Source organism: Thunnus maccoyii, chromosome 7 (assembly GCF_910596095.1).
Source record: "Thunnus maccoyii chromosome 7, fThuMac1.1, whole genome shotgun sequence".
NCBI lineage: Eukaryota > Metazoa > Chordata > Actinopteri > Scombriformes > Scombridae > Thunnus > Thunnus maccoyii.
The window spans coordinates 6,094,571-6,118,170 of record NC_056539.1 but is presented as its reverse complement, the minus strand read 5'-3'; the positions used below and the strand labels follow the sequence as shown (position 1 = coordinate 6,118,170).

The following is a 23,600-nucleotide window of genomic DNA, read 5'->3' as shown; positions in this document are numbered from 1 at the left end:
TTTTAACAGCTAAGATATTTCTTAGCTACTGAAAAGAAATAGTAATTAAATTACTAAATTCAATTTAGGTGCAATTCAATTTAGTAAATCACTAGTTTGAATCTAGCTAGCTAGACATTACAAACTTAGAAGACAAACAGCAGTCAGCACAAATTCACTTCACATACTGTACATGTAACTTCTGCATATACGGACTGAAAATACACGCTGGCATAAATAATACCTGACTGTGCAATCTGGATCACAGAATTTTACATTTAACAAAAGGTGCGAAAGAGGCTGCTGTGCAATTACTGTACACAATATGACTCATTCGGTGAAACTGTTGGAGCAGTTAATCACTTGACATAAATAGCTTTAAGAGTAACAATTTACCTGTCGAATTTTACATGTAAAGTCAATCACATTCGTTCCTACTGCACATACTGCCTGTACTGTAGTACAGAGCTATTTAGCGGGGATGTTGCGCTGTATGAGGGTGATAGGAGTAATCAAGGAGGGGAGGGGGCTTCTCCATAGGAAGTTCCTGCAAACAGAGTGCACCCACTTTTTAAACCCCATTTGTCTTGTTAATGCTCCCCTCTGATTACCTGATTGCACTGGATGACTGTGGAGAAATCTGATTGCGTAAAATTATATAGAGCAAACTTTTGATTGGGGAGGGATCTGGCGAGCTTGCTGCCACCATTGACAGGCTTTGTGAAATTTGGCCTCGCTGATTTGAAATCAGCTAAGTGTCACGTCCCGTAATTGTAATCAGAACTTAATTTTTTATCCTTGTTCTCTTTCACAGCACAACTTTTCTCACGCAAACTTTTCAAGCTTGAACAATACTGCAGCTATGTTCTACATACAGTAATGAAAATGCAGTCATCCCTCTTCAAAATGATCTTTCACTGAGACATACTTTGCATCTATATGGGTCAATGAGAATGGATACTCATTATCTTCAGTGTGTGCAAAGCTGTCTTAAACATGGCACATAATGGATTCAATAGCTTCCTCCGCTGTTTAAACCTATTGCTTTAACCATATATACTGTACGTGTTCCTGCCCATTCTCACTTCATTTTGCATTCTGAAGCATTTATCAAAGAATTGAACCTCTGCCTGGCCCCTTCATCATCTGGATCAAAGCTGCTTAAATGTCGGGAAATGAAAATGAATGCTAAATAAAGTAGATACCATCTTTATTCAAAGCCAGCAGTTGGATCATAACTTGATTTAGTAGAATTTTGTACAAACATGTTTGAAGGCCTAAAAAAGAAGTCAACATTGACAGGCTGAAAATGATGCTCTTGGACTCACTAATGTTATCAGTCCTTTAAAATAGTCCACTTAGCCCCTACTAAGTCAATGGTGTAGTTCAGAAAATGTATATTGCAGTGTGAGTTGTTGGTCACAGGCAAAGCTAAATACGATGTGTCCTTTATTACATCAAGGTATAAAAGGTAGTACATTTTTCAGATGTAATACTGGTGACATTTCAATGATTGGAACACGATCATAGGCGTTCAGAAATCCATACTTCACAGCATTGCATACTCTTCATTAATTAACTTCCTATTGATCGCTGACCTCACCACTTCAACTTATTTCCATTTCACACATCAGCTTACAATTCAGTCAACTTGTGTTTTGGGAGAATTCAGTGCAAAGGAGTAAGAGGAAGTGATGAGGGCAAGTGGAAGTGAATTAAATGTTAGCATGTTCAGAATAATGTAAGCTCCATTTTTTCTTTTGTCAGTCAATAAGTTCATCTTGTTGATGATGGATTTTTCAGAAATTTAAATGTAGGCTTTAGACTTACAGTCAAGGACCCACCCAACAGCAGGCTCTCAGGGCTGGAGGGTTTTATGAATTCTTTCTGGGTCTTACATTGTCTGTGCTTTTCACATATGGTCAGAGCTCATTTTTCACGCTTAAGAGTTAAGTTCAAGTAAAGCAAAAAATGCAGAAATACCTAGATTTTTATGTAATGCTGTATGGATAGTGTATGCAGAAATCTCACAATAAGGTTTCAATTTCAGTAAAATACCGGCTCATTGCTATTTTCATCTGTCTGCTGTTTGGTGCTGAGCAGGAGGTGTACAGGTGGTTTATTAGAGCTTTTTCATTGAAATCAGCTACCTGCTGCAGCTGGAAATAAGATTGATGAAAGCACTGAGACTGAACCAAACAGTGACGTTGCAGGCCATAAAACCAAAACAATCAGCTGAAAAATGCTGAAAAGCTCCATAGCGCTAAGGAAGACTACAGAGACGGTTGTATTCCCCCCTTTATAATTATATATTTGATCCACTGTTTATATGAAAATGTTTATACAGCTTTAAGGATTATAACTTTAAGAGTAGCTGAGTCTCAAATCTACCTCAAATGAAAAAGACAAATCAATAAAATGTTAGTATCACTAACAGTTTCAAAGAAAGGGGGTGGCCCGTCAATGTTTTGTAGAAATTCCTGGAATGCCAAAAAGGTGATAGACCTGCTTGCTGTGCAAAGTACACCATGGATACCATAGCAGCGTGTGCAATTTCCTGTATTTAGGATGGAGTTAGTTTAAAGGACTGTGTCAAAGGAGGAGGCTTACATAGAGCCTTTAATCTGGGTTTGTTCACACGTCAAAGTCAAACATCTTAGTTGGGTAGATTGCAGCATAGTGGGAGGTACACTGAAGGACAATATTTCTGCTTGTTTTGTCCAGTGTGCTTCTTCAAGTTTTGACAGTATGTCAGCAGAGACTGTCCTAAGTATAGTGACAGTCATACTGCAATACTGCACAGAGGAAACATAATTATAAACTCAACAACTCCTCAACATTTTGGACCATCTCCATACAGCGTTCTTTTTGGCTCCTGAGCCTCCAGCCACCTGCACAACTTGTAATAAAACTGTCACAAATGAATGAAAGTCGGGAGGAGGAGGAGGAGGAGGAGGAGGAGGAGGCAGGGGGGTTTAACACAGATGTCCAAATAAAGTGTGAATGATTCATTTTGCCAAGATTAGTGGCATTCTCAGGCAGAAACTTTCCCATGGCAAAGGAACTCCGCTGCTTTCATTACTGCCCTGCGGATTGTCATCATAAATTGATTTTCTCTCTGAAAGACAAATTAAATTGCATATGAAATACAACAGAAAGAACAAGAAAGTGTCTGTTTCTCCATTTTCTTCCACAGCTCCCATTCCCTCCCTTCTCTTTGTTGTCCCCTTTTTGTCAATTTCCCATGTCTCTCACATCTAAGTGATCCAGAGTGTTCAAACTTAAATTAAGATCTCTGGCAAGATAAACAGTTAAAACCAGTTCCCATAGTTACGGCTCACACAGCGTGGTGATTGCATTATAATCCGACAGCAATCAACTCTAAATGAAACAGGGATGATAAGGGTGCTATTTTCTGTGTGTGCGTGTGTGTGTGCGTGCGTGCTTGAATGTAGCTTATTTCTTTCCTTTGTTCGACTTAGATTTTTATTACCTTCCAATCAGGTCAGCTCCACAGCAGAGGCTTTTTGGACAAACATGGCCATGATGTGGGCAGAATGAGATTAAGACACTACAGCAAGGCCTCAGTGAAGGGCCTTCTGTTGTTGTGGAAAACTCAGTGTCCTCCGAGGAAAGGAATGGCATTATGTATGAAAGTGAGTTTTCCCTTAAACCTTGAACGCCTGTCTCATTCTACAATACATTTATAATAAAATAAAAAATATACAATACAAAATATATCAATGTGATGTCAGTCTGGACCTGTAAACATTACTGTTCTACAAAGACAGAATAAATAAATGTCCAAAAATACTTGGTCAATGAGCATCTATTGAATCTCATTATGAAACTAATGAAAAGATGTGTATTTGACTATTCAATACAATATTTTATTTATCATAGTTAGTCCTTGGTACAACCTTTAAATGTTACAGAGATAATAGGAAGTAAGACTCACAGGAAACTGTACTGAAACTGAGTGTCAGTGTAGAAGAAAGCACAACAATGGCACTAAGTGGTCTGGTTTCTATAATCAAACATACTCCGCCCACCTTGGCACAAACAGGTCCATGAAAATACCAAACAAACGCAAATGTAAAAACATAGACTAATGCGTTTGCGCTAGCGCTAGCTTTCGTGAGTTATTCATGACAACTACTACACATTGAACTTCATGTGTGAAAAGGGTGGAGTGCCCCTTTAAAGTTCTTCTAATCAATGACTATGTGTAATGTGAAAGGTGTCGCTTGTATTAATAAACCCTCCGATAATTCTAACTGTGTAGTTCTCCTAAGCTATACGGAGCTTTTTAGTGTCCTTCAGCTCATTGTTTTGGTTTTATGGCCTGCAACATGACTGGTTTTACTGTTTTTAATGAACAAGCTCTGATAAACCTATTGTACACTACCTGCCCAGCACCAAACAGCAGACAGACACTGAGGAATTGTTGGAGAACAAAATAGAGCTAAAAGAAGAGTGAATATTGAATTCACATTTGTCTGGCGGACAGAAACAAGACTCAAAATGGATGCTAATGTTGCTCCATGTCTGTATTTGTGGGCAACTGTTTGCTAACAGGTTTGCTATATCAACTTTATAAGGTGATAAAATGTCAATATTATGTTTACAGCTTGTTTTTGCTGCCCCTGTGTGGCCAAAAAACACTGAATGTAGGTTTAAAGTTTGGTTAGGTTGAGACACAGGTTAGGGAATGATTGTTGTCATTCAAGGATATAAGAAACTTTTGTTGACAGTCAGTAGGAATTGACTCTCTCATCATGAAATCACACACTTTATTGACCCTAACATCCACCTGTCCTCCTCCCTAAGAGGTTTAGTGACATCTCGTAACTCCTGACAGACATGACAGTTATTATTCACAACCATAACGGTCCTTGTTAGGTACGCATTGTTTTAGGAATTTGAACAAACAACCAACGCTGTAATTTTTCTCCAAATTGGATCCATTATTGCTCACAAACCAAGATTTCTCAAGAGATATCGAAAACATTTTTTTTCAAATAGGAGCACCACACAGCTGAAATTGGTTTGAAATGCTGACGCATGCAGTAAAGTCAGACGTAATTTCTTGCAAATGAATGCAAGTCGCTGTCTTTCAAATTTAAGTTTGACTCGCATTTGTTCTAGGCCCATAATCTTCACAAATCCTGAAGCTCAACCAACTCCTGAACCGCCACCAAGAGCTTCTCTCCACCATCAGTTTCTCATGGCCTCGCAGAAACAGCAACACTAAACAGAGAGGCTTTCCTGTTCATTCTTCCATGTCTGAGACTTGGTGTCTCTGTGGGAAGAATGCTGCTCATCTGAGATGTCTGCAGGTTGTCAGAGCAAGAGGGAGAGGAGCGAGGGTAAGGCGAACCCCGAGGCAGCCCCAAGACAAACAAGAGAGGCATCTGTGAGTGGAAGCCATCATCAGTCATCCTAAAGAAATTATCCTCTCTGCCGTGTGCCACTGATCAACAAGGAGCTGCGTGCTCAGACCATGGCCTCCTTGCAAAAAGACAAAACCCTCTTTCATTATAGGCTTGTTTAATCTACATTAAAGGGAGAAGATATCACTGCTTCTTACCACTTCTTTCATTTGAAGTTCTAGATGAATCAATAAAGATGGACCGGGTAGATTTGGCTCAATGCCTCACTGAAAGAAAAATGAGCAAATTCAGAGGAGGAGGCGAAGTTGAAGAAATGCCATTCCTGAAATAAACAAAAGAACCACATCATCTCCCACACTGTTGTATTGTATAACAGAGACTGTATGCACTCTGTGCAGTGCAGAGCACCTCGCTGTAAATAAAAAAGGGAAAGAGCAGTCATTCAATAAAGTGGGGTTAGAGCCAAATGAAATATGCTCCCAATTATGGCAATGGTTGTAAGGAGCTAATAAAGTGAATGTCCCTACAAGACACTGAACCCTAATGGATCCCAACTAATTTGCTTCGACTGATGAATTTCCCACCCCAGTTGTGTGGGGTTGAATAATTATGAAATTTATCACAAGACATTGAGACTCATTAAGGATTCACGACATTTCATTAAAGCAATGTTGTTAGAGGCAGCACATGGTGTTCTGTTTGTGTTTGTACGTGTGCACTTGCAGAGAGTCTGAAATAGTGTGTAGAAGTAATTATCCAATGATTAAAGCACTTAAAGGAAGGGCTGTTTTGGTTCTCTGTCATTTAGTTTCTGAATTCCATCATTCCACTTTTTTTCCCCCCCATCGCTGAGATGTTTTCTGGCTCTGTTATGCACATTCATTACTGTCAAGGGCTTCTGGTGTGTTTGAAAATGTGCACCCTGATCCATCAAAAACCTACAAAATCCATTACATTTATATGAAAATGTCATGACAGACTTGATGGTTTCATTATATACTGTAGCTTCACAGGAAAAGTCTGCATTCTGAGGCACAAAATCCTGTACAGACTGCAAATTTTGGGGAACAAAAGTCCCTTCTTGTTTAGAAAGGTATCAAATGAGAAAAGCTTTGTGGGAATGAGGATACATTTTTCAGTATACTGTAAAGCTGTAAAAATGACAAATAATTCAAAAAATTCAGCCAAATATGCAGACAACAAACATGAAACAAAAGAACAGAAATTCTTATACACTTTGATCACCTCATGAAAGGGTTAGAATGAGGATTACTGTCGATTAAAGTGTAAAGCACCCATTGGACCCTTTTTTTCGTTTTGCTTTTTGACTAAAATCTTGTCATTTGCTTCACTATAGATACTTATGTCTGGCTAGTCAGACTGAAGCCCTTCAGGTCAGTCCATTTGCAACAATGGACACTTCCAAAATTCAACAAAAGCAGCACATCTTGTTCCACACTATGATGACTTACTAAAGACATATGGGTAAAAGATGTACATAAAGGTAATTTATTCTCTTCTTCTTCTTTCCTTACAAGAGTGAAAGGCAGGGATGGATATCAATCTTGTGTTGGTGCATGAAGTACAGAGCTGGGGTCAAGGCATGGTTAGCCTAGCTTAGCATAAACAGCAAGGTGTAGTTATTGTGGGCAGCATTCTTACACCTGCATTAACAGATTTTTGGCAGCAGAAACAAGCTGTAAACACTCTGTTTGGGTCAAATAGGGAGAGAAATATCTGTTTGTTTTTATCTGCTAAACATTCCACTATCGCTAACTTGGCTAAATTGCTTCAAATTGCCGTCTGCTGTGGTAAACAGCTCTGATGAGACTGGTGAGAGTGAACCAAACCTGTAAAGTTGCAGGCTGCCAAACCAAAACAATAAGTTGAAAGGCGCATAAATGTTCCATAGAGCTGACGGGAACTACAGTGTCAGGTGATTATCTGTGGGGGCATCATTATGGGTGATACAATTCCTAAAATGTTTAACTATACCTTTAACACTAGGAAATAATGCTACTATAGCAGTTTGGATTGTAATATCTTATAGTATGTGTCACATAGAGGACAAAATGAGCTGGGCTAGATTCACAGATCACTTTAACTACAATATTTCTTAAGGTTTTTTTTTCCATCTCTTGATCTTCAGAATATTGTATTGGCTCTGACAGAGAGGGCTTTAGAAAAATCAACTGACATACTGTACAGGGGCTATTTATTGAGTTGTTCACTTGTTCTCTTTTTAATTACAAACGATAAATGAACAAGATCAATAACACCGAATAAATGAGGTGAGTCATATTTTGAGCGGAGAAAATCGAGCAAAACACTTCTCGCTGTTTCATTGTTTCGTGACCCAAGTCGAGCTGGAACCACATGGGAAAGTGGAAGGAGTACAGAGAACATACCACAAGACAAAGCAACGCAGCCTTGAGCTCAGATTGAAGGGTTTGATTACACAAATTTAGTCATTCTGAATGTGCTTATTTTCATGCCATTTCAACTACACATTGCATGACTGTAGTCTACCATAACCATGAACTCACTGAAGTGTATTGATTTACAATGTGTTGAACTGAACATGGTTTTATTCATTATTTTTCACAAATGCACCAGAGTTATTTTTTTCTTTTTTGTATCAAACATTTCACCAGGCTTTCATATGAGAACTGTCACAGTTGTTAAATGTTTAAAGATCCCCCACACACATGTATTAAGACATACAAAAATACAATAATGTGTGACATCATTTTTGCAGTATAATTAGACATTAAAATTGTTAAAATGGCATTTACTCCTTCTCCCTCATTAAAAATTCTGGATTCTATAAAATATTGTAGATAAGTGCAAATATTTTTAATTTCAAACATTTAACTGCTGGACACAAGATGTCTCCTACTTCACTGTAAAGTCCGTTCTTAGTGTTTGTGCACTGGAGGTTTCAAGTTTCCACATCACACTTATGTAAATTGAATTTTAGACCAGAATTGGCTTCCAAAATAGTTATGATGTCACAAATCATGCTCGTAGACCCACCCCCTAAAATTGGATTTTCAATGAGCACAGAGAAACTTTCCACTTTCAGCAAATGAATGTGAAAACAACCTTCTAGTGTCATTCTCTGCACATACATCATTCTGCACAGTGAAGCTCAAACATCCAAATGTAGGAACAAGGAGAGAGTGGTACAGATCTTCCCATCTAACTCTCAGCAAAATCAAGCAAATAAGCATAATTCCCCAAATGTCCAACTAGTCCTTTAATGCATTTTTAGGTAAGTAGCCAGTTAATCATTCAGTAGATTTCATTTGGAGATCTTTCTGTGGAGTCTGCCATCCTCTGTGCGGTCATGGAGTGAGTGGGTCCTCTCTATCTGTAGATAATCTGAACTCTAATCTTCCTTCATCAGTTGGCTCAGCTAACTGAATATCATTCTCTCTAAAAGACAGCCCACACACACACACACAAACGCACACATGCGAGAAAGCGAATGTGATGCTATATCACGCACAAAGCCACACTTTGCTGTGGTAAACAGTCCAACGTGATCATTTAAAATGAGCGTGAGAGAAAGTTATGGTGACCTGTGTGTTGTTTGGATAGAAGATTGCCTGTGGTGTGTAAACGTACAGATTGAAACAGGCCTCTGTATGGCACAATGTCATGTTAATAGAAGATAACGTTGAGCGAATCCAAATCTGAAGTTAACCGGCATTCTGAATGTGGCTCTCTTGCTTTTTCCCACAGGACAAGCAGCTTCATTATGAAGCACCGTGGTCTCCTTTTCATCTTGGTGAGATCACCCCTGTGGGGAGTATCAACACTGCGAGCCACATCTGACACTCTCTTGTCCCTGTTTAAACATTGAAATAGTGTTCTGCCATATTGTTGTGTGCCGCTATTTTTTTTTTTTTTTTTTTTATCTGGTCTGCTTCATAATGCAGCTGCTTGGAAACTGCCACAGGACTGAAAGATCTCAACGGAGAAAGGAGATGATCAATTTCTGAGGGAACGCCCCACCCCACTCCTCCCCCTCAGCCCCCCCACACAGCTCCCTGAACCCTCCACCTCCTCCTCCCCCTCACTTCAAATAGCCATAATTATTTTGCAAAAGAGCTCCAGAAAAAGAACACGCAAAGTAATTTCTCTTGCCCAGTTATGAAAAGCTCATTAAAATAGGCCTGGAACAAACAAAGCATTTCCTGTGAGGCCCCTTTTCAAATTCATTTCATAATTTCCTACTGTTTTAATCATTTATATCAATTAATCATTCCTTGGTGGAAAAGATATTCTTCGCCATCTTCTGTGGTTTTTGTTCTAGTGAGTGAGAGGCTTGATGAGAATGTCAAGAGAATGTGGCTCAAACCAAGGTGGAGTAGCATTGGCTTTGCCAAAGGGAAATCAGCTTGATGCAACACAATCTCCTTGGAGCTGCAGGAATAATTAAACAATTAAAGTCAAGAAAAAGATCATCTTTATACATCTGATGTCTTTCTAATGAAGCCGGGGGCATCTTTATAATAAAGCTGTTTTGTCATGTAAAACCACTAAACCTGGTGAATCTCAAACAACTTTTCTCTTGAGCAACTTTTGTCCAATAGCAACTCTTTTTAGTTGACGTCACTTGTTTTTTACAGAACAATTTTAGGCTGGTACACTGCAGCTCTTCAGCTCTTCTTTTGTTAAAAAGCCAAGTAGACCTATTAAAAAAAGGAGGAATTCACTTGTCTTTCAACATCATGTTAGAAAACATGTCAGCACCACATTACTTTTATTAAAAGGTGCTGCAATTGCTTCCCATTTGTCTCCCCTTTGATGTCTCACATGATGGTGAAAAACCAAAACTGTGAGACTGAATGAATTTAAGGATCTCAGCCAAATCGAGGTCTTGCAGATTAGCCTTAATAGGTGTTGAAACCAATGACCTGAGGTTTAATGAGGTTGTAAACGACAGCAGGCCTTGCTGCGATTATTTTCAGTGACAGACGATGGCGCCACTACGCAGCTATTAGGCCTTGATATCTCCCAGAGGTTGGAGTCACCCCCGGTAAACTAAGTAGTTATTGAATGTCAACTAATTAAACTCAGACGTGAGACGAATGCAGCTCACTGGATGTTGCCATGCAGCTAGTATTTAGAAAAATGCTCTGTGTGATCTGATAGGAAACCAGTCAAAAAGGAGAGAGAGCCAAATCCATCAGTTTTATTGGGATGATATTCTGCTATCACAGCCAATTACACCCTTTATGAATAGTGTAGACGATTAAAGAAGATAATAAATTACAGTTTATTAATTCAAACGTATCAAACTGGACACGTGATAATTCACATTCAAACTGGCTTATTATAAAGGTTTTCTTTAGCGTCTTGTCAGTCGGTGTGTTTCTCTCATAAGTATCCCTGTCAATGTTTTTGAGTGTGTACGTTTGACACTCGTCTCTTCTCCGTTTCTTTCGCACCTCTCCGGTCCATCTCTGCCGTTCACCTCCGTCTCCATCCCTCTCTGATTGGCTGGATTTGTTATTCCTCTTAAATGGGCTGCTCGCCGATTGGCTGCGGCCGCCCCTTCGTCACGCGGCTAAAAGGGGTTTTTACTGGAGGTTTCATCCTGTCAGCGACACATGTAGAACAACCAGCTAACGGGACCCGCAGACCAGAGCAGAGGACAGTCAATTACAGCCTCTCTGCCAGCCTCGTTATATTCTTCCTTCCTTTCTTTCTGTCTGCCAAAACACGCACTTGTCACGGTTTGAGGACATTACGGCATGCGCAGACCTGTAATTACGTCTCGCAATGGACTCCTTTTGTTCCAGCGGGGAAAAAAAGAGCTCTGAAGCAGCAACAGCAAAGCGGGAAGCATCCAGTGGAAATACTATCTGATAACTCCATTTGCTCGGCTCTCTCTCTCCGCTTGTGGCCGGTGAGCTCAGGTCCTCGCTCAGGTTGGCTGTCCGCGCGGAGCTGGAGGCCGACCACGCGCGATAGTGTGTCCGCTTTTTTTTTTTTTTTTACCTGTACTTTTTTGGGGGGAGACTGTTGTACCTGTTTACCTGCCTACCTTCAAGTCATTAACTTCACAGCCATTACTCTTAAAAGAGGCGAACGAGGTGAGTATTTGTTGGTATTACAGCTGTGCTGCATGGTGACACGGTAAAAAAAAATTAAGTGTTTTTTTCGAGCTAATTACAGCTAGTTTACACAGGAAACAAGCCCAGTGTATTCTACTTGTATCTTTTTCCGGTGTGTTTTTCTTTTAAGAATGCTTGTCGTGATATTTGATAGCCTGTGTTATTCTTGCGACATTATCTTCCTCCTTATCACTTACTCACGCATTTAGCCCGTAATAACACCAATGTGATGCTACATTTCTTTTCTTTTCCATTAAAAAAGCAGCAGCCAGTGGACAGGACCTTTTAGCACATGGCTGCCTGATATGTTTTCTCTGTCTTCTATTTCCATGACTTACTCTCTGCGCCCAAATTGCCTGCCCGTGTAATTACTTGAGTTAGCCCATTTAAGTTAAAAGCCAGCCCCCTCCTCCTCCCCTTCCCCTCCTGTCCCCTCCATCCCTCAGCGGAAAAAAAAAGAAACTCTGAATGAAACTTGACGATGGTCCGTCTTGTTTATCCAGGGAGTCACTTTCAGGTCGGCTTTTTGATTCATCTCCTTTTAGATTTAATCAGCACTAAGGTACGCTGTGGTTTGTCCCTAAGAGCCATCGCTAATGGGCTTACTGAATGCTTTTCTCTGTGCACTCCCTCCCCTTCCCCCCCACAACTCTAATTAGCCTACCTGCCTTTCAACAAAGATTTGGCTTTATCCAGGCATGTAGTCTGCCTGACCAAATTGGAGAGGATTACATTTGAAAGATCCCACATTCATTTTGTGGGTGAAACAAATGCCTGCATTGCATTAGATGCATTAGATTAGAACACTTGGCATCATTACAGTAGATCTGTGGTATATCAGGGATATCTGTCCTTTTCTAATGCTGTTCAAATATTGGTTTCTAGTTGCAAGACGAATCATATCCATCGCTTAGGTCAAAGGCCTACCGGGCGTCAAGTGTTGGTAAACAGAGAGCCAAACTGTTTCACATGTCAGTTTGAAGCCAGTCCTGTCTCAGCCTATTCATACTGTATTCCTTTGTGTTTTGCAATAACCATCAACTCCCAGCTATTCAGAGTGCAATCGAGTGAAGAATTGTGTGGTGAAGTATTGTGCTATTTAGAATTTTAACAAAAGCCCATGCTGCATAATTGTTCCTCTGGCCCCCGGTGTTATCAGTTAACAGACATTCATCATGAGAGGTCCAATGAAGCAACAGCACGGGGATGAGACTGAGATCAAGGGCAGATTAGTTCACTAAATGACTCGGAGCTCTCTTGTAGCAGAACAGGACGCGGAACTGTTCCCTTAATGAGATCAGCTATTGTGCTTTGGTACGAATTGCAGTCTGCAGCCGCTCAAAGACCACGCTGGTGCAACAAGATGTTCAAGGGGCTGGAATTTTAATCTGATAATTGATAAATTCACTTGTGGTTGTTTGTGGTTGACGTGATCATATAACCCTGTTCTATATGTAACCAACAATCCTTCTCAGGTCCTGACCCCATTGTGTATAAAATAATAGTTTCCTGCTAAAAGTATCAAACTGCAACCTTCTGGGTGTGATATGAACAACCGCCAGACTGTCAATATCATCTTTTCTGTGTCTGTGTGTGTTTTTTTAGGGACAATGGTGAATCCCGGAGGAAGCAGCCAGCCACCACCGGTGGGCACAGGCTCTCTGTCCTGGAAGCGGTGTGCAGGGTGTGGGGGTAAAATCGCAGACCGTTTCCTCCTTTACACCATGGACAGCTACTGGCACAGCCGATGTCTCAAGTGCTCCTGCTGCCAGGCCCAGCTGGGTGAAATCGGCACGTCGTGCTACACGAAAAGCGGCATGATCCTCTGTAGAAATGACTATATCAGGTGAGAAAAAGAATTGACAATGCCAGCATGCGTTATTTAGAATAGCACTAACTTTGATTGTTATTACCACAGAAGTAATGTTTCAGCGCAAGTTAGAAAATGTATCTCACATCTTGCGTTATTTTTTTAAGAATTGTATTTCTCAGAAAGTATATAACTTTACTTTAAAAAGTCCTGGAATATATGAAGAAATGGTATAAAATTATTAAAGTTAAAAAACAGAAGAAAACAGGGCTGAATTAACATGGATTTTTGCTGGTTACGCAGTGATCGGCAAAGGTTGGGTATATTTCTGTGGAACATGTGTCTCAAATTGTACTAACATCATCAGTGCTCATTAAAGTGTTGTGGTTGAAGTCTCCCTGGTCTACCCTGAAAGAGGTCAAACACGCTGGCACGGAACACAAAGCAAAAGAGTTCTGCATCTGTCCTGTTTGCTGTTCATGGTCAACTGAAGGACAGAAAAATTGGTCTTGTAGGATTTATGTTTGCTCTGCAAAACATTTGCACAGTGTTTGGGTTGGGCACACATTATTATTTATTTTTTAATTGTGTTGTGGTCTTTTTTTTTTATATAACAGAAAAGGACCATTTAATTAGCAAAGAGAGCCTTTTTAAATATTCTAGTAGGTGTGCCAGACTACCCAACCAGAGCTTATTGATGACACTCTCATTCTGGTAATGTGGAGCAGTCTGATGTGTCGGGACGAGTCACAGTTTACTGAAAGTTCAAACACTTTCTTGAATCACTCTGAGGTGCAAGAATGGTATTGATTTTAACCCTTTTAACCAAACGTTTAATTCTTAAACACTTCATTTCACTTTTATATTTATACAAGACATGTTTTAGAGTATAATTGTTTGAAACAGATATAAACACATGTATCTGACTTCATTTCTTTTGCGTTAATAATCTAGAATATGGAACTGTACTACACTCAACATGAACATGCAACACTGCCATTAAATCTGCAGGGATAATTCAAAATCTAAAGTGTGCCTGTGCGCTCTCACACCCACCTCATAAAAAGGATGAGGAAGTCAATGGGGTACTTCATTCATAATGGGACTATAACGTAATTAAAATTGAAGGGGGGGGGGGGTGGATACACCTTTCCACTTGTAATGAGAGCATGCTTGGTGGAAGAGCTAAAACGCATATTATGGAACCATGAGATCTCTGTAGAGATAAAGATAGGAGCGGGGAAAAAAACATCTGACAGTGAGTCTACACAATTAAATGCTTTAATTATAGTCCCCCTCCATTTCCTTTAGTCCTGATGGGTTTTATCTAATGAGATCTGGTCCCTGGCTTGTATCCGCTCCCAATGACGTGTCCGAAATGAATGAGAGCCACACTGCAAACAAAACATTTAATTAAGCAAATTGGCTTTTGAGAGAGAGCAAGAGAGAAAGACAGATAGAGAAGAGGGATTATTGCGAAGGCCATTTGCCGCTGTTTTTTCCCCCCCCTCATCTTAAAGGGCCAGACTCTCTTTTGTAATAGATTGCTAAACTGCTCATACCACATACATTTTAAGCTGTAGCTCCCAACTTCTATTAATACAGCTGATATAGAAAATGCTCATCAGATTGATTCGGAACGCATCACATCACGCCTATAATGGGATGTACGCCTGGTCCGGGATGATATCCATCTCCCATCAATCAAGTAGGAATATTTACACGCCACAGACATCACAGGACAAGCAGCCAGTCTGTGTTTTTCATGCAGTGCAGCCATCAAAAGCTTTAATGTCAAACTTAATGGCAAAGTTGCATTTGCTGTGGGGGATCGTGTTGTTTTTAGCTGGAGGTGATATTATTTCTGTGGGCTGCTACTGTAGTAGAGGGAGAATTAATTTACTTGTGGCTGCTGGATTCAGGGAGAATGCTGTCCCCTTAATTGAATAAGCCTAGGTAATTAAATGGCACTTTTCCAATAGAACGTGTGAGGTAAATCTAATAGTTGGTTATTTAATATCACTTTGAAGTCTGCCCACTCGAGCACTATGACAGCACAAGAGAATGTGAACTATTAGGCCAGGAAAAACTGGGATCTCAGAAATTAATTAAATCGCATGCAATTTAGGGGAAACGTTTATCTTGATTTGTCATAACAGAATTAATTCAAGGCCTTCAATTCACTTGGGGCCAGATCTGTTACTCTGAATTAACCAAGTGTAATTTGGCTGATCCCCCCCACCGCTGCCGCCACCACCACCACCACCCACCCACCCTACACACACACACACCTCCCCATCCCCCCTCCTCCCAAAACACATGCACATACACAACACAGATCCACGCGCACCCTCCCTCATCCCCGCAATCTCCCCACCCATCCCCGTCCCCATCCCCACACCCGGCCCCTCCACCCCTCTCTCTAATGCAGCTCTTGCCATTATGCAAAGCCCCGCTTCAGTATCAATATGGCCTAGTGCTTTTAAGGTGCTTTGGCTGCTGATGTAGAGAGGCATTTTTAATGGACTGTGTTGCAGAAATCATTGTTGTGGGGTAATTTTACCCTACTCAAAGGCCTTGGTGAATGAGGTCTGCATTTGCCAGACAGCCTAGCAGCAAGCCTCACTATATTTCACCTGGCAGTCAGTGCTGAAATGAAATCCAAGTCATTGCCTATATAGACAACGGACAGCTCCAAATGTGTTTTTTGTTTGTTATTTTATTTAATCAAAGATGTTGTTCGTAGCGAGTCAGATTCACGAAGGGAAGAAAACAGATAAATCAAGATAAAGCCATCCTCCAGTGTCTGTACAGCATGAGAAACATAGGAAGAAGCACTGATATTTTTTGGGGGGGGGAAAGCTGAAACCAGATGTGTCATTGCAATTAAAGAGTCCCTTGGCCTTAATTATAGTGACCTGCGGTGTCTACTTCACCTCGGTGCTGTAGTTCACTGGCAGAAGAGGCCATTAGAGCCCAAGTTCAAACCGATATAGCAACTTAATTGAGCACCTAAAGGCTTTGGCTCCTTAAATCAAACACTATCAAGAGCTATCCCATGGTAAAATAATTAACCTGGTATGAAATAGAAAGAGCTGTGGTGAAAACGTCCCGCAGTTTCAACAGCATTCACACAGAGGAAACTCCTCTAGGAATAATTTCAACGATTTGAGCAAAAGTTCGAACGAGAGAAGGAGGCGGCTTTGAAATCAGGAAATGTCTTCGCAAGGTGAAGTGTAGTTTGCTTTTCCTACACGCGTCGCACGAGCACGAGAGTCTTAAAGCAAAGGCCTATATGTTCATTTCCACTATCATGTTTGTCCCAGTGAGAGCTGAGAATTGGCAGTGTTGTGACGAGTCTCCAGTTAATTAGTTTCCGAAATTGAGTTTTGATGGATCCTTTCCAAATGATGCCAAGACAAAATTTGCTTCTGCCTAGGCTGTCTTATTGAAAGCCATTTCTGTGTCCCTTTGCAAAGAGCTCTCGCCTGTTTGTTTGTCAATATATCCAACAACTGCTTGGGTTATGGTTGGGATGGTAGAAGCGTTTATTCCCTCGCTCTGTCTCAGTATGAACTTGTTAAATACTTAACATAAAATTGTCCTCCTTACAACACTTTGTTTCCTTTTCTTGTTTTTTTTTTTTTTTTTAGCCAAATAACTTCATCTGATCCACGCACACCACTGTTAACCACTCCCCCCTATCCCTTTCTTTTTCCATCCCTCTCTACCTCTCTCCCCCTTCTCTCCGGAGCATGTCAGATGCCGTGGTCTTATTTGATTGCTTAGGAAAAGTGCAGTGATAGAGCAAACACCCGGTGAGATATGATGACAAATGGGTCCAGATCCCAGTAAATTACTTTCTGCTCAAATCGAAATTTCATTCAGTTTGCTGCTCACCGAGATGAAGTAATCTAAATTGTGAACTCAGAAGGAAGATAGAAGGGAAGCTGGAGCAAGCATTTCATTATCAAGAGGCAGAGGGAGAGAAGGAGAGAGAGAGAAGGTTAGGGACGAAAGAGATGAGCAGAAGCAAATCTAAAGTGTTGACACCATGATTGAAAAGGTTAACCCATGCACATTATATATCAACCCGAGTAGCTACGGGTTTCTAATGGAAACACGGCACTGACAGAGCATTCACAGGAGTCCTAATGGCAAAAGCACTATGTCTCCGCCTGGATGTACAATCAAATCCTCTTAGGTCGTGATTGCTTATGTTCCAGGTTATTATTAGGTTGCAAAAAATGTGCAGCAAAAGTAATATGCAGTTTCAGTGCTAGATGCTGGTGGAGAGCAGAGTACTGGAGGATTAATTTTTTAGTTGATATTGTGATGATTTTCTATTTCTTCATGAAGTCGGATTTCTTTTTTTTTTTTCTCTCTCTCTCGTATGTTTTCCCTTAAAGTTCGAAATGGAGCCGAGGAATAGTAGTGAACTTGGCACTGAATATAGTTTTCATTCAGCCTCATACTCAGCAGCCTAAAGTGTGGATGCCACACTCCATTTCACAAGACTAAATCTATGCAGACACATACAGTGGCTCCATAGTAACACTTCACCTCCCTTTTTTTTTTTTTTTTTTTTTCCAGATTATTTGGAAACAGCGGAGCTTGCAGTGCTTGTGGTCAGTCCATTCCAGCCAGTGAACTGGTGATGAGGGCACAGGGCAACGTGTACCATCTCAAGGTAAACTTCAAGTTTGATGAACTAAAGAATGTTACACACAGATGACAGGGTGAGGGTTTGGATTATGATTTTTTTATAAGGCCAGTAAAAGTTGAAAATATGGCTGAAACGAATGATTATTTTCATTATTGAATAAGCTGTTAGATTCATCGATTCTTTTGTCTACAAAACGTCAGAAAATCATGAAAAATGTCCCTCACAGTTTTCCGTAGCTTAAGGTGACATCTTTTTGTCCAATCCACAGTCCAAAATCCAAATATAGCAAAACTTCACAAATGAGATGCTGGCAGTAGCAAATGTTTGGCATTTTTGTTGGAAAAATGAATCAATTTTCAAAATAGTTCCAGATTCATTTTCTGTCAATCGACTAATTATTTCAGCTCTGGTTAAATAGCCAAAATCTTTGTTCTCTTGGAAAATGAAGATTGACAAAATGTTTCCAAGTGGCATAAAAATTCTACTCGAAAGTATGTAAAACTTTGATTAAAAGGATGACCAAATGAAGGAAACAATATTTTTGTTTTTGCAGTTCTTTAAATCATTCTAATTAGCATCTAAAACGGAGTCGGTAGATATTTTAATTGCTGTTAATTTGTTGTGCCTGTGTTTTTCACCTTTAACCCACACCTACACATACAGTTGTGTGGTAGACATATTACATAATAGAGTTTAGTGTTGTCTCGTGGTCCGTGGGCCTGGTTGTGATGGGTTCTCTCTCCGTCCCCCCCTGCAGTGTTTCACATGTTCCACCTGCCGGAACCGGCTCGTCCCCGGGGACCGGTTCCACTACATCAACGGCAGCCTGTTCTGCGAACACGACAGACCCACAGCACTCATCAACGGCCATTTGAGTTCACTGCAGACGAACCCACTACTGCCCGACCAGAAGGTAAGACTCCCCCCTCCTCCCTGTGCACCAGTGAAATATGTCGGGGGGCTCTCTGGTGGTGGAGAGCGCTCCACAGTTCTTTGTGGTGTCATTTCAAAGTATTAAAAGGGGGCGGCTGCTAACTTCAAAGTAAAGGACAGTCAGTAAAAGCTTGTCATCAGTCAGTTGGAGTCATTAGCAGGAGGAGAAAAACATCTGTAATTTTCATGCCAACATTTTTCACTCTGTTTATATTGATGTAGTTGATTCAACTTTACTGCAAGGCATGCAGCAGATATTAAATCTTTCAGAGCAGAGATGAATTTTATTTTCAGGCAGCCAATGGATTTTTCCATCATTCTTGTTGGAGGACATGCACTCAGAAAATCTGTATTAAACGTCAGCACAAAACATGTGAAAATGATTTTTTTGTACCGCTGTCCTCACACTCGGTTTGTTATGAGCAGATACATATTTGACTCATCTTGAATTTATTTGCTGTCCCGAGCTAGACTTCAAATTGTGCTGAAAAACGACACGTTGCCATTAATACCGAGTGTTTAAAACAGCATTTGACTACTCTATCAACAAGACTGGGATCACCTGGGCTAAGTTATCACTCCAAGGCCAAAAATATGTATCCAGGGCCCGAGGTTGAACACAGACAGCAAGCTGCAGCAGCTAGTATATCATGAAAGCTGTCATCATGGCTTTCCCTGATTTGATCTTGATGCCTCCAGTGAAAGCAAAACAGAAGGCCTAATCATATAGGAAGGATAACTTCATTCTGCCTGCAGGAGATGTAATCATTTTTGCCTCACAACAAGGAGCTTTATTGATACCTTGTCTGCACACACAGCACTGAGAGATATGGGAGGTGTTTGGAGTGTGTCAGAGTCTGACTGAAAGAGGAATTATATTGTTGGGAGCATGCATTTCACCTTGAGTGGTTTTGTGAGTAGAGGAGAGGTAGAACTCCATTAAGCCCCCCCCCCCCCTCCTCCTCCTCCCTCCCTGCCTCCACGTCACAGGCCTTTTAAGGGCTTGTCACTTTTACAAATCAGCTCTTAGAGCTCTTAGAGCTCCTCACATTTAAATTGAAAGCCGTTGCATTATCTAGCTTAATTTTAAATGTCTGTTTAAGTCCTTACTCCCACCCCCATGTCTCTGGTACCATGGCTGGTGTAGTAAATATGAGGCCTCATTGTTTATTTATGTGCTAACATCAATTGTAGTGAAAACTGCTGAATTATTGATGCTAAAATGCAATCTGAATATTGGCCCTGGTGCTTTAATTATAGCAGAGAGAGAATTATTAAATAAACAGAGACACATCGCTGAGTGGGAACAGTCTCAGGATGCTTTTGTTATCTCCCTGAGTGAAATAAGGAGAATTATCCCGCCGCTGAAGCACTTTATCACGCAGACATTCACATTTCTTTTGCTAAAACATAATTTGCACGACCTCAAATAACACAGACTTACAGTAGGATAACAGCTCGTGGTGAGAGGTTCTCAAAATCAATATACCTCATGTATCCTGAGCAGCACAACGTAAATTGAGGCACACAGGCTGGTTAAGTGAAGGAGAAAATGAAGTAGTCACTGCTCACACAGAAAGGCAGGGTTATCTACTGACCATTGTTTTGATGATGCGCGATTTTGCCGTGACATAATTGGTGTTGCTGGCGTTCATGGCACAGGACATTTGATGCTCATTTATTAAGCTTTCTTCCCAGCTTCTTCCTAATCTCTTTGTTCAGAACAGACAAATTACCTCTCTCATACAGAGCTGCTTTGACCCAGGGGAGTGAGACCCTCCCAGCGTCAGTCACTTTAATTAGCCCCCAAGTAGGAGTTTGCAATTACTAATAGACTGAAGCCCTCCTAGTGATTTGAGGGATGAAGGGAAAAGTAAATCGCCCCTTAGAATCATGAAAAAAGAAGCAGGAAAGATGAAAAAAAGTTGAATGCTGGTGGAGCCCAGACAGATAATTGTCTTTACTCCCCTGCATTTTTCTGTTTCACAGGACTGAACACCTCCCGCAGTTATGTTGGAGCATGGTTATAATTATACCAAAGAGAATCGCTTCATGAATGCACTTTTAAGTTAATGCAAAGTAAATGGGACACCAGATGGTTTTCAAAGCCTGGCTGATCAATAAATTAAACGAGGGCCTTACACTGGAGCTGCTGGAAGGTTGATTTATCAGGATGAAACATTTTGTGAACCGATGCTCTCTCAATGACATTTTTTAATTTTTTTTTTTTGTTTTGTTTGAATTTTCCACTATTCAGGTGTGTTAGACGGACGACGTGCAGGAAGCAGGATGTGTGCCTTCATTTTAGCCCTTACTCATTGTCACCCGAGACAGCGTGGATCAGCAGCACCCCGGCCTTTTAGCTGTGCTCCCAGGCCCTTTTGCCCTAAAGGAATCCTCCACCCATCTTACCAGTAACCTGACATTTATTTCTGCAACCCATACCCAACGCTCAGCCTTCAACCTTGGCTTTTCCCCAAATATGGGTGGATACTTGCACTTAATGCACCTGAATCGGGAAGCTGAGGACTCCATGACCTTGGAATAACAAAGGAGACCGATCAGAATCCAAGGGACTCTTCAGGAAGAGAAAATTAAATAACACACAGAGGATGTTGTGACTGAAGTGAGGGAAAGAGAGAAAAAAAAAAGACTAATGAGGTTTAAGAGATGCAGGCTTTTCAACGCTGCATATTTGTTTAAAGACATTTTGGGGAAAAACCAGGACCTTTTTCATTTTTCCTCTCTTCCTTTTCTATCCTCATTTCCCAACAACATGGTGTTTCCACTTTATATATTTTAGGTGTTGTCAAAGGGGAATGTGTTTTTTTTTTTTTTTTTTTCTTTCTTTGGTGGTATATATTAAAAAAATGGGGTTTTAAAAAAAAAATCTGTGGCTTTTTGTGGAAAACAAATCATGAACACACTCTTGGTGTATTTGTAAAACTACCATGTATGTACAGTATGCATGTAAATGTCGTTGTCCAGGCGTGGCTACAGTACATTCAACCCTCCGCACTCAGCTCCAGTCCTCCCTCCTCCCCCCCCCTTTCAAACCTGAACCCATGGCAAACTGAAGAAATTTGCTCATAGTCAGTAATGTAGAGATCATCACCAACATATAAATGCTGAATGAAAGAGAAATTTATTTGTGATATTTTCCGAGACATTTGCTCCAGTATGGTGTATTTAATTAATAAAAATATTGAAGATTTAAAAGCCTCCTTAAATTCATTGTAAGCTTCACAATCTTCACTCAAAGTTACTGAACTTGCTTTATAGATTCTGTAATCATGACTAATGAGAGTTCTAGTTAACACACTCAGAAGTGCATCTTTACAGCACAGCGCTGTGAGAATGTCACTTGTTTTTACCAATGAAGCATTTCAGGGTCGCCTTTATGTCTGAATTACATAATTACTACAAGATCCCATTTGCCAAGTGTCCAAGAATTTATCTTTCACGCAAAGGTCTGATATCAGTGCATGACTTGTCTGCTTCACCATTGAAAATAGTCCATTGAAGATACTGCAGCGCTGCCATTCAATTTCCAGCCTAGCAATCATCAAGGCGCATGATGAGCCTCTAACAGAAAATGGATAAACATGTATCCTCTCTTTCTGTTCAAATGACCGTTTGCTATTCATCACTCTAATACCTGACAGAAATAGAGGAAAATGTCCCTTTGAAGATTCAATTACTGCAGAGAGGGAGAGAGGTGTCTCTCTTTGGCAGGCACAAATTGAATGGGCTATTTGCAGAACAAATTGGTGTTTGAAGTCCTTGCAAGACCTAATAGGTCTGAAGGAGGAACCCAGTAATGGCAGATGTGCTTATCTGTGGAGTCTGGGCCCCTCATGAGCCCGCCGCTGCCACTGAAACAATGCTGCTCATACATACAAGACCTCATGCAAAAATCTGCTCCAGCAGAAGAGGAAAGAGTAAACAGATTTTTATATTCTTTTTTTTTTTTTAGATAATTTTATACCTTTATTTGACAGTGATAGTGCAGAGAGGCAGGAAATGTTTGGAAAGAGAGTAGGGGAATGACATTCAGCAAACGTTTCAGCCAGCAGGGAATCAAACCAGGGACTTGCAGCTCAGAGCATCTGCACCCATGTGGTACACACACACTAACCACTCTGCTATCAGGTCGCCCCAGAGTTTTATATTCTAAAATGGACTTTTAATGCTTCAAAAGTCTTGCATAGCTGGATAAACTAATCTTTTCTAAATGTATTCAGTCCAATGTCAGGAAGTATAATACTAAACAAGGCGATGCCTCATGTTTAAAGGAGAATTCCACCAATTTTACACATGAAGGTCAGTTTACTCATCATAAAGAGCCTGTAAAACAGTTGAATAATGTCCTCTGTGGCTCTGATGGGAGCTTTCTAAATTGTGAAATAATAACCCAGATGATCAGTTATCACACAGTTTAGACTTGAGATGCACTTTGAGTTTCATTATGAGTGATAAGTGTGGTACAAATTACAGGATCCAGTGTTTTTTTGGAGTTTGATCCAAAACATCATGACTATTCTCTTCATCAGTCCAATGCTAAATCACTGTCCTAGAGTTTGTCGATGATGGAGCATTCTGAGCCTGTGTTTTGAATGACTGTGGATCTGTCTACAGCTCATGAAATCTAAATATAGCTGGGCAAAAGATCAACTATTTAATCTTTCATC

At 40.5% G+C, this 23,600-nt stretch overlaps 1 protein-coding gene across 1 annotated transcript; it reads left to right on the top strand.

The window, feature by feature from the left end:
- The first annotated feature begins 10,690 nt into the window (after window positions 1–10,690).
- On the top strand, window positions 10,691–22,128 carry lmo4b (LIM domain only 4b). Its single transcript, XM_042417903.1, has 5 exons — window positions 10,691–11,479; window positions 13,106–13,346; window positions 17,904–18,000; window positions 18,734–18,889; window positions 21,167–22,128. Exons 1-5 carry the CDS (start codon window positions 10,906–10,908, stop codon window positions 21,173–21,175), a joined length of 1,077 nt encoding a protein of 358 aa, XP_042273837.1. The 5' UTR covers window positions 10,691–10,905; the 3' UTR covers window positions 21,176–22,128.
- The last annotated feature ends 1,472 nt before the right edge of the window (window positions 22,129–23,600 follow it).